This window comes from Thamnophis elegans, chromosome 7 (genome assembly GCF_009769535.1).
Source record: "Thamnophis elegans isolate rThaEle1 chromosome 7, rThaEle1.pri, whole genome shotgun sequence".
Classification (NCBI taxonomy): Eukaryota; Metazoa; Chordata; class Lepidosauria; order Squamata; family Colubridae; genus Thamnophis; species Thamnophis elegans.
In genome coordinates, this window is record NC_045547.1 from 55563866 (window position 1) to 55576114 (window position 12249).

The 12249-nt window shown below is 39.0% G+C and overlaps 1 protein-coding gene across 4 annotated transcripts in view; it reads right to left on the reverse strand.

The window, feature by feature from the left end:
• The window catches only part of DOCK4 (dedicator of cytokinesis 4), a 387382-nt gene that overhangs the window by 158754 nt on the left and 216379 nt on the right, over positions 1-12249 (reverse strand). For 3 of the 4 annotated variants that reach the window (XM_032221144.1, XM_032221142.1, XM_032221145.1), the window contains exons 14-20: positions 11860-11984; positions 7052-7214; positions 5532-5638; positions 2489-2645; positions 1437-1534; positions 1268-1351; positions 1081-1181 (exon numbers count right to left, since the gene is read on the reverse strand). In XM_032221144.1, coding sequence (XP_032077035.1) covers positions 1081-1181; positions 1268-1351; positions 1437-1534; positions 2489-2645; positions 5532-5638; positions 7052-7214; positions 11860-11984 — 835 coding nt within the window. The remainder of the gene's footprint in view (positions 1-1080; positions 1182-1267; positions 1352-1436; positions 1535-2488; positions 2646-5531; positions 5639-7051; positions 7215-11859; positions 11985-12249) is intronic. The other variant, XM_032221143.1, reaches the window with a different exon arrangement.

A 12249-nucleotide genomic window follows, 5' to 3' on the forward strand; every position in this document is an offset into this window, starting at 1 on the left:
AGAGAGAGAGAGAGAGAGTCTAATAGGTAGGTAGGTAGAGGGATAGAGAGAAATAGAAAGAGAGAGAGAGAGAAATGCAGTAGATAGGTAGGGAGAGAGAGAGTAGTTAGATAGGTAGGTAGAGGAATAGAAAGAAATAGAAAGAGAGAGAGAGAGAGAGAAATGCAGTAGATAGGTAGAGAGAGAGAGTAGTTAGGTAGGTAGAGGGATATTAGAGAGAGAGAGAGAGAAATACAGTAGATAGGTAGGGAGAGAGAGGGGGTAGGTAGGTAGGTAGATAAAGGGAGAGAGAGAGAGAGAGAGAGAGAGAGAGAGAGAGAGAGAGAGTCTAATAGGTAGGTAGGTAGAGGGATAGAGAGAAATAGAAAGATAGAGAGAAATGCAGTAGATAGGTAGGAAGAGAGAGAGAGTAGTTAGGTAGGTAGAGGGATAGAGAGAGATATATATAAATAGAGAGAGAGAGAAATACAGTAGGTAGGTAGGGAGATTTGATTGCGCTCTGATTTACTCATTCATATTCAAACCATGTGGTTTAAGGACTATTAATAAATCCTTTGGGAATTAGGGGAAAACTACTTAGAATCGTAGAAACATAGGTCTAGAAAGGACTTTGGAGATCTTCTAGTCGAACCTTTTGTTGAAAACTTCTATTCCACTGATTATTGTTCTGTCAGGATATTTCTCCTTAGTTCCAGTTTGGATCGCTCTTTAACAAGCTTCCACCCATTGCTTCTTGATGTGCCCTCAGCTGCTTTGGAGAATAAATCCACCCCCTCTGTGAGTTTGATTTGGTTTAATGTTAAGCATTTCCCCAACTCAGAAAACAGTTAAAGACACATACAGTATGAACTTAGGTTTATATAAAAGCAAAATATTTATATGTCAGATGATTGATTTAGGTGTGGATAACCAAATGTAAAAGCTCAGATCAATTTTTACAACAAAGTATAATTAATTTAATATATCAGTTTATCACACTTTGGTTTTAACCATGGAGACTGCAAAACATTTGAACTAAAGTTGCTGTCAACTGCCACACATCTGATTGTATTTATATTCAAAGCATTGAAACCTTTCTACCTGTAAGCAAGAGCTCCTGCAAAATGACTTTGAATGTAGGTATCCATAACTGGCCTAAAATGATGAAACTTGTTGTCCTGCAGCAAATTAATTATGTGAACCTAAGGGGGGGGGAAATGCATATTAGTTTATTTTAGCCAATTTCAAAAATCAAAACAAACACAATGAATAATAACATATGTCTTACCAAACAGTCAAATACTTGAGAGCCATACTTTTGAGAATTTTCATCTAAAATCCCAAATAAAGTGTCTAGTGTATCTTGAAGAAACTAAATGAAGGAAGACAAATTTAAGAACTATATCCTTTGGAAATGTTATTCGGTGAGAAAAATAAACAGTGTCAATTGTATTCACCTTCACTATTTCAGAACCATCAATTTCTTTCAGTTTCGAGAGGCAACCTGCAATTTTTTCTGGGTGAGCTCGCCATTTAAGAAGGTCAAGCATATCTCCTGCAAAATAAAGTTTAGCAAAAATACAATTGTAAGCAAACAATTTATTATATATACATTAATTTTAGAAATAGCCAAAAGGAAAAGGTTATGCTGTATATCTAAGATCCCCTAAATGAAGCCCATGTTTTAAGATACATATCTGCTTATGTTATTTAAAAAATTGTGGCACATGAAATGTAACATTCATTTTATTCACTCACAAGTAATTCCTAAGAATTAATGCATTTTACTTCTGAGTAGAGAAATAGAATTGCACTGTCCAACATGAAACCGCATTTTTGCTCCATTTATTTAAATCTGTGTCATGAATGATATTCAATGCCAAAAATTTTAAGAATATTCCTTGGAAGTCCTCATTTATCATAATATTTTATCATTTTGGACAATAAATACAGTGAGGGCATTTTTTTTAAATCTGAAAGCATTGAATGGTAATAAAAAAAAATCCATAGATGTGCTTCTTAAAAATATTGTCACATTAAAACTGCTATATTTTAAGTCTGCTTGCAAACAGATCAACAGATTATTCATGTATTGAGCCAATCAATAGTTTATTAAGTATGTTCAGCATCAATTTTACTAATATTGAATTATAAAACATATTTGTAATACTTTCTGCAAATAAGCTTATCCATGAATATGACAACCCTCAAATATTTAACCAAAATAACCTGAAAATTGTGCAACCTGTGGATAAGATGACTCAGTTCGTGTATCTTCGTTTAAAATGTGATGGTCTGCTTCACCATAGATGGGTTTACATATAAGTATATATGGAATTAGAAATAGTAAGAAAATGTTGCTGTTTATACCAACAAGTCCATTTCTTGATAAGTGGAACCTGATTTGGGGGTGTATTTTAGCACTTAAAATTCTTGGCTTATCAACTATATACAGTATACTTATATTAATAAACTCATCTATTATACTGTATTATGCATTATACTTTACCATTTTGTGTGAGTTTAGTTGAACACAGAAAAGATGTAATCCAGAAAGATTCCTTTGTAGATTTTATTGCTTGGTGGTTGTTTGCAAGGAGATGCCCTTTTGAAAAGGGAAATTTGAGGTAGCGACTAGAATCCCGAAGGCTTATATTTTCTTCACACTGAGAGAACAATTAAATTTGCATTTTAACTCACTATACCTAATTAAATAAAATGTAGCATAGAACTGTCATCTAAAGCCATTAGAAAAACAATCTGCCCTGCTAATCAACTGTATTTTCTAACATTTTCTTCCTATGTACTTTCTAGACATATTCATTGCTTGCTATGCTTTCAGGATACTTAACTACTGATAATATTTTATATCTATATCCACTTCCTATGCTCTAAAATTTCCACATCCCTCATGTCCCAAGTTTGATATGTACAAAACTGATATTCACCTTTTTCCGCACGTATGAGAGGGCACACCACCGCCAGCCCTGGTATAACTATCTGAGGTTGAATAAGATTCCCCCCCCCCTCTCTCACTGCAACAGCAGTGGCAGTGCTTCAGTGCCTGGCAGATGGGACACTTCTCACTTGGCCACTTTCTCTCTTTTTTCTCCCCACTCCTCCTCCTCCTCCTTCAGACAAAAGTGTTAATATCTAACCCTATTAACATCTCTTCTTCTTCCTGTGGGTAAAGCTTCACCTGCTTTAGGCAGGCTTTGAAAGTCTGCCAGTGCTGTTCCTGACTTGGCAATGCTTAAGGAGAATTAGGGCCTAGAGACAGTTGATATATTCTCATTTCTAGTACAGGTGAGGCTGTCAGAAAGACTTTTTAGCAGGCACGCAACGCCTTCTCCTCAGTCTGTCAGGCACTAATGAGAGATGCAGCTCTACTGTCCAGGGGAAGCAAAGCCTCACAATTTGTACACACCATATTCTGCTGTCAGAAACACATGTATGGGTGGCAGGGATGTGCAGTCAGGGGAAACAGAGCCTCACCACTGTCATCATGAAAAGAAAAAAAATGTAAAAGGAAAAAGGCAAGAGCTGAGGTCAGGCTGAGCTAGTTGCTGCCAGAGTCACCGTGGATGACTCTGCTTGGTGCTTAACTGTTTAAAAAAAGCCTCTAAAAAAGCGCCCTCTACAGGAGGAGGCAGGAGAATGATGTGATTCATCTAGTCTGACTTAAGGCGTTTTATGATCACTTGAGCAGAGTTAAGCAAGGGTTAAAAGCCTAAAAATTCCTGACATAGGTGAGGCACGTTGTTCTCCTGCCTCCTCCTGTAGAGGGCGCTTTTTAGAGGCTTTTTTAAACAGTTAAGCAGAGTCATCCACGGTGACTCTGGCAGCAACCAGCTCAGCCTGACCTCAGCTCTTGCCTTTTTCCTTTTACATTTTTTTTCTTTTCATGATGACAGGCAAGAGCAAAGTTGAAATCCTCTCTGAAACAGCTGGAAAAGGTGCATGTGTGGGGATGGGGGAGGAATTCAAAAAGTTTGATTGCATGCAGAGCCACGTTGCCTTTTCAAACACACACACACACACACACACACACACACACACACACACACCTGGAGAAAACTATATAAGCCCAGCTTCACTGATTACAAGTTTGAAAAGGCAACATGGCTCTGCCTGCAATCAAAGGCTCGGATTGGCTCCAATTCAACTTTTGTGTTTGTGTTTGTTTGAGAGAAAGTGAGTGAGAGAGGGAAGGGGGTATGATAGTCCAATCCAACTTCTCTGTGTGCGTGTGTCTGTTTGAGGAAGGGGGGAGGAAGGGGGAGAGGGAGGAATGAGCGGGAGGGAGAAGAAAAAGAATGAAGGAAACCTTTTCGCAAAGGAGAAAAACAAATGCTGTCACTTTAAATCTGAACTGAGCATGCCTGGCTGTGGAATTCTGGGAGTTGAAGTCCACAAGTCTAAAAAAAATTGAAACCCCTGTGTCAGTGCCTCACCAGCCATAAACCTCACCGCCACCACTGATGGGTGGCATGGCTGGTCCATCCTGGGGGCAGAAGTTCTGCTGCTAATCCGGCAGCTCACTCAAGCTGTGGTTTAAATTTTTTCCCCTACAGGAGGCTACCGAAATGGGAAGCATGCCTCTGCCTGCATTACTAGGGGAAGACTCTCTGCTCTACCAAAACCAATGGTTCAAAAGTGGCTCCTCTGCCACCCCTCTTCCCCTGCTGCCTTCCCCAAACAACTCCCACCCATTGCAAACGTGGCATGCCATTTGGGTGAGAACTGTCTGAAATGCAATAAAACCCACACACTCACCTCCCTCCCGCTGACAGGCTGGCTAATGGGATGACAATAGAGGTGGAGATGCAGAAGGGGAGCTGAACAGATAGTAGCCCTCTAAAAAAAGGGGCGTCCATAGCATGCTATGGCATGCTATGGACGCCCCTCACTTGCCTCTGCCTGGCTTCCCTTCTCCATCTGTCCCCTTGGCGCTCACTCACGCTCTCCTTCCCTCTCCTCCTCTCTTTCTCCAGTCTAGCTTGATGCAAGCAGCAGCTCACGATTGCCCTTTGCAAGCCCACTGTCGGTGAAGCTGGGTACTGGTGGGGCACCACTGAACCAGGATAATGGGGCTTCTTTCCTCTCCGTAGTTCTGCCAAAGCAAAGTGGATTCTTTGCCATGCATGCATGAGAGCGTTAAATTCATTTATACCTGAAAGCATCTAAAAATTCAAGTAGAAAAAATAGGTACCACCTTTGGTGGGAAGGTAACAGCATTCCGTGCGCCTTTGGCATTTAGTCATGCCGCCACATGACCATGGAGACATCTTCAGACATGGCTGGCTCTTCACTTTGAAATGGAGATGAGCACCACCTCCTAGAATCAGGAATGACTAGCACATATGTGCTAGGGGAATCTTTACCTTTTTATACATGTGTAATATAAAGAACCAGCAACATAAGTTGGAAAGGATATGATGATAGGACATGTTACACAATGACAAATCTAGCATTCTTCTGACATTTGAATCAATCTAGGATTTTTTTTTACTTAATAACCTATGTTTTTTCTGGCTTCTTTTTGAAAATACCTTGTGCACAATGAGCTCATGAATGCCATCTGGCAGGGTCCTTCCATTTTCCTGCATCAGAGGGATGAAAGAAAAACCAAACATCTTCTTCTCTCCCTTCTCTTTTGCTGAAACACATATACACATTAAAAATACACCATATTCTATGCTAGGAATGAAAGTTCTTAAATGAAAATAATATAAAATTGCACACATATTTGCAACCAAAGGCTGGAGTGCTATATAAACAATCAAATGTACAGATATATTAATTACACAATACAATTAACAGATGATCAATTTGATTTCTATTGACTTCAATTAAATTCAAGATTTCTACCATCGGCATGAGAACCAGATTGGTGTAGCCAGCTGGAGGACCTTAGGCCAGTCACTCTCTCTTATCACTAGCAAGAAGAAGGAGAGAGCAAACCAATTTTAAAAATCTTGCTACAAAAATTGCATGCATTTGTCAAAGCTGGAAGGATATATATTCAGATCACACAATTATACCTATAATTTTATGAATAGCAATAGCACTTAGGCATATATAACATTTCACAGTGCCTTACAGCCCTCTCTAAGAAGTTTACAGAGTCAGTTTATATTGGCCCCAATAATCTGGGTCCTCATTTTACCAACCTTGGAAGGATGGAAGGCTGCATCAACCTTGAGCCAGTGAGAATCGATCTGCTAAACTGCGGGCAGCCAGCAGTCAGCAGAATTAGTCTGCAATACTGCATTCTTCAGAATAACTTATTTTTATTTTAGAATACATAGGAATATCACACTGCTATTAAATTAAATATGTTAATATTTATATGCACAGTTTTTTCATTAAAAGATACATTAAAACTACAATGGCCAAAGAGAAATTGCTTCAAATTTAGATATTGGATTCACTAAAATAATTAAATGATCCAGGTGGCTTAGGGGATTCTATACAAACCCTTGTGACTTCAGGAAATAAAAGAGATTCCCATCCACTAAAATCAAAATTTTTGATTTTTTTTTTGAAGAAAAGAAGCCATGATCTTCTAATAACTCAACTTGCATCATCCTTTTGGCAATATTTATCTCTGTTCTGAATCAAACTGGCAAGAGATTCTAATCCAATATCAGATACTCTTCCATTTCTCCTTCAATCTACAATCAGCTGTAAGTGTGAACTGGTTGCCAAGCATGCTTCATGTGACTGCCAGGAGAGACACAACATTTTACAATAGATAGAAGCACTCTTTCTGAGACCATTGTACCTTTCAACAGTCATTATACAACCAGTCGTAAGTTTGGGATTATCTGTACATTTGCCTCTTGGATCATTGGTGTTTGAAAGCATAATTAATCTTCAGTTACAGGCAAACATTTATTTTTGCAGAATATTCTAATGCAAAGCTGCTGTTTTCAGTCCATACTTGAGGGTTTTTTTTTATTGTGATGCCCGTATGAAAGCCTTTCCTCAATCAGCAGGTATGAAGAACATTTTTTAAAAAAATGTAGATTGTAATTTAAAATCACTACCACTTCCGAATAGGTCTTACTGGAACAGTGCCGGAATTCAAACCGAAGGTGTGCTCCCCTGAATTTATCCACTGGAATAGGTAGTTTCAGCAGCTCAGCCCACCTGGGACTGTTGTTATGATACAACACAAAAGAATGAAATTCAGAGGTTGGTGGTTCTCCAGAGCCGAAGGAGATAAAATCCTTAAAAAGAAAGCATTAAAAAAACTACTTCAGTTGTACAACCAATGGTCATTATCCTGAAAGATCTACAATAAACAGAACAAAACGTTTTGTTTTCCATGGACTTTTGAAAGGCACAAGAAGGGGCAATTACAGAGAATGAAGTAAATTTAATTTACATACCAGTAAGGGCAGGAAAAATGCTTATTGTTCACTCAGTAAGAAAGCATGAAGGGAATCCTTTATCATGGTCCATGATATTATTTCATTCATCAATCTACCATGCCCAAATGTCTATGGGGATTCTCGGACATCCAGGTCAGGGTTGTCTGGAATTTCTGGCTTTTCTTTGAAGATGTTTTGCTTCTCATCGAAGAAGCTTCTTCTGCTCTCTTCAGCTGAAGAAACTCCTTGGATGAGAAGCGAAAGATCTTCAAAGAAAAACCAGAAAGTCCAGTTGCATCTTAAAAAAACATCTTTGGGACTACTGTGCCCAATATTTCTTTTGGGCATGGATCTGCATTATATCATTTTCAGTGTTTCTCATTTTTCTCATTTTACATTTATTTTGCTTTAACTTATTTTGTCTGCAACTTTAATACTAGATTTTTTGCAACTTATTGCATTGTTATATTTTATATGCATTTTTTATGCAAAGGAATTTTGTAAAAAAAATTATATCAGGTTTTCTAATTGTCATGAGGAAGCATATTCATTCATTCATTTGTTCATTCAATCAATATACATAACCACCCTTACACTCACTCTATGATGATTCTGGGTATTTCTCTGAAATTCACTATACCACAATAAGTCTTCTCCCCCCCCCCCCCCATGTATTCAAAATAATAATGCAAACTTAAGAAATCAGGAAAACTGTGTGTGGGAGAGAGAGGGAAAGGGAGGGAGAGAAATCTGTCTAATATAATTGCTTTGCAACTGTGTGGAACAATTACGTAATGTTTCATTTCAGATTTCATTTAAATACTGTTCTTCTCTTTAAAAAAAACCAGAGGTAGGGAAAACATCTTGTAGGTGATAAAGACAAGGAGGAAATAATGTGATCCTCTGAACCATTTTTTGATTCTTTTGGAATAGTCCTCAACTTACAACAGTCCATTAAGTGACAGTTCAAAGTTACAACAGCCCTGACAAAGTGATCCAACTATTTTTCACAATTACAACCATTGTAGCATAATTATGATAACATAAATAAAATTGAGAAGCTTGGCAACTGACTCATATTTATGATGGTTGCAGTGTCTGGGGTCATATGATTACCTTTTGTGACCTTCTGACAAACAAAGTCAATGGGGAATCCAGATTCACTTAATAACTGTAGTAATTCACTTAACTGTTTCAAGAAAATTTGTATAATGGGGAAAAACTCACGTTTAACTCTTTCATTTAGAAAGAGAAATTGTGCTCCTAACTCAAGGACTACCTGCATTTATTATTCTTCAAAAATGCAGCTTGGGAGAATGTTGTTCTAAGGCAGCGGTTGAATGTGGGCAGAATTAGACTGTGCCCTGTGGAAAATGGAGTTTACTTTGGGCATGCATGAGGGATTTGTGCATAAGTCCACTGAGTGAACATGATCACAGACTTCTTCATTAGCTGATTAGACTGCCATCTCCAAAGATGTACCTGGATAATATTATGGCAATGAGGAAGGTCACTTTCAAGGTAACAGATTTACATTCACTTGGTTGATAACTTTGAAAGGATGATTTGTAACATTTTCAGAACCAGGTGAAAAGCTTAAGTGGGGGCATTATATGAGAAGGGACTCCAATAGCATGTATATCTTGATTTATGGACATTCAGAGACAGATAATCCCTCAGAGTGTTTTGCGTTATAGATTATTGATTTGATTGGAAAAAAGTATCTCAGGAAGAGGGACCACCAGCCTAATTTCCTTCCTCCTTCTCAAGGAAAAAGCATAGGTCAGTGATGGCGAACCTATGGCATGTGTGCCACAGGTGGCACGCGGAACCATTTGTCAGGGCATGTGAGGTACTGCCCTGTGCTCTGGCCAGCTGAGTTCACCCTTTTTTAAAGCCATTTTTCGCCCTCCCCAGGCTCCAGAGGCTTTACAGTATAGGACCCTGGGGAGGGCAGAAAGAGTCCCCCCCCCCAGGCCCTCCAGAGGCTTCATGAGCTTTCATGAAGCCTCCAGAGTGCAAAAAAATTGGCCCTATGGGCAAACCAGAAATTTGGGAACGGTTTTCCGGTTTGCTCGGAGGGTCATTTTGACTGCTCCGGAGGCTTCAGGGAAGCCTCCTGAAGGTCCCTGAAGCCTCCAGAGGGCATCCGAGGGGCGGGGGAGGCTGTTTTCACCATCCCCAGGCTCCTATAAAGCCTCTGGAGCCCGGGGAGGGCGAAAAAAGCATGCAAAAAATGGGGGGTCGCGCCTGTAGTGGACGCATGCACACGGGGGGGGGGGTCACGCATTGCATTATGGGTACAGCACACCCGCACATGACCCCCCTGCGCTTCCCCCCACCTATCACACGCGAGCCAAAAAAGGTTCGCCATCGCTGGCATATGTGATATCTTAAATTTGTCAGTGTTCCATGGGAAGCTAAGATGATCTACACCAAAACTACATTGTAGATCTGAGGTGACATTATGTTCCCTGGGGGAGGTAATCCACTCTAACTGCATGGCACATGGTAAATCAATGGACAAATGCACTCAGAATGCTAGAACCTCTGGAATACGAGTGTCAAACTCAATCGCAGCACGTGACATAGCACAACGTATTGTGCCTTTTTTGCTTTTGTGGAGCTAGGGTGGGCGTGGCCTGGATGTGATGCATCCGGTTTGACACCGGCATCTGGTTATGGAAGAATCAGCATGCTTTCTGCCTCTTCATCTCTGTCTTTTGTACTAGTCAAATTAAAAAAAGGAAATGAAACATTGAGCTACTTGATATTCTGAGGGCATGATATTCACCATCCAGATTGATTATTTTGTTCTCAAAATAATCAAAATTGTTCTCATAGTTTAAGATGAACTTTAATCTCTTCAAGAAAAACTGATAGTTCTGTCATGCCAATTTATCCACTTAAAATTTAAGATGTTCTCCAATCCCTATTCTTTTTAGGTAAAAACACACAAAAAATACAAAATCTTTGCCAGACCAATTCTTGAATACAGCTAATCTGCCTGGAATCCACACTGTATATCAGACATTAATACGACTGAGTGGGTCCAGAGGTATTTCACGAGAAGAGTACTCCACTCCTCTACTCACAATAGAATCCTTTATGCCACCAGGTTTGAAATTTTGAAATTCCAATCTAGAACTGTGCCGCTTGCGGTCTGATCTAAGCATATACGCAAAATTGTCTGCTACAACGTCTTGCCTGTCAATGACTTGTTCAGCTTCAACCTCAATAATACACGGGTAAACAATCAAACTCAAGGTAAACTGCTCCAAACTCGATAGCAGAAAATACAACTTCAGCAACAGAGTGGTCAACACCTGGAATGCTCTACCCAACTCTATTGTTACATCCTCAAACCCTCACAGCTTCAACCTTAAACTGTCTGCTGTGGACCTCACCCCATTCCTAAGAGGTCCATAAAGGGGGCGCCAGCGTGCCTACCATCCCTGTCTTACTGTCCCCATTTATTTGTATTCATTTCCTTCGTTCATGTCCATGTTCACACTTATACCTGCTATCTTGTACATATTTGACAAATTAAATAAATTATGAAAACAATTTAATGCACTTAAAAGATTGTCAGCCAGTGGCACTATTTCTATGGCTTTCTCAGCTAGGAATTTATCACTGGGTTTCACATTGAAGATAGAAGGAACAAAAAAACCTCAAAAACCTGAAGTTGGATCCTAGATAGGTCATTTTTATTACTTTATCTTTTTCCCCCAATTGTTTTGATCATAGCCTTGGGTAGGGTCCAAAATATCTATCATTTGTGAAAGCACTGGAGGTTAGTACTGAACTGGACTCTGTCTATGTTCCAAGTAATGATCCAAAAATGTATGGCTGCCTAGTCAGAATCAACCATGAAGGCGTTATATTTGCCAGTTAGTTAATGGAACTATGGATTAAGACTGGGTATAATCCACTGTGTTTGGATATAATATCACTCTTTAGACATTAGAAATGTACTGGCGTTCTTTTGCCATGTTAAAGAGAATGCCATTAAGTTTGTGACTAGGAGATTTGAGTATATCATCCCTGCTTTTTAAGATTGCTCTTGGAAACTAGGGACATTACTAGGATTTCCATCAATGGTTTGTACCTTGGATACAGCATACATTGGTTGAAACAGACAGATCCTCAGAATACAACGTCCATGCATCTTTCACTAAGAAGCTGATAATTACAATTAAAGCTATTGACTTCAGACAGATCCAGCTCCAGTCCAATATCAACATAATTCATGATCTCTTTTCAGTTTCATTACATTAATTATGCAGACCTAACAAGAGATTGTTTGAAACTAATGTAATAATGTGTCAATACCAAACATATAGATTTCTATTTAGCAGAATCGGCACATCTTAACTCAGACATTAAAAAATCCTACTGTTAGTCACCCAGGGGCATAATCTCTGGGTTGTTCCCCATTATAAAAGTTGTAATTTGAAATAGTATTTATAATTTTAAAAAGAAGTTAAACAGAAATTACATTCAAAATTTGTCCACTGCTGTCCACAATGTACATTGTGACTTCCACATTTCTGGCCACACTTTTTCCTCCTTTTTCAAATTCTCCTCTTTCTATTATGATATATAGATCATTTCTCATTTCACCTATGGGAGAAAAAATAAAGCAAGTTATCATCATCATCATCATCACCACCACCACCACCACCACCACCACCACCACCACCACCATCATCATCATCATCATCATCATCATCATCATCATCATCATCATCATCATCTACTCCTACAAGTAAAACAGACTGTGGAAGAAGAAAAACAGAGCTTGAATGATTACATCCAGAAAAGTGAAGAACCAATGATGAAGGAAGTAAATAAAGGAGGCCTTTTAAAGACAACTAAGTCAAAAGCT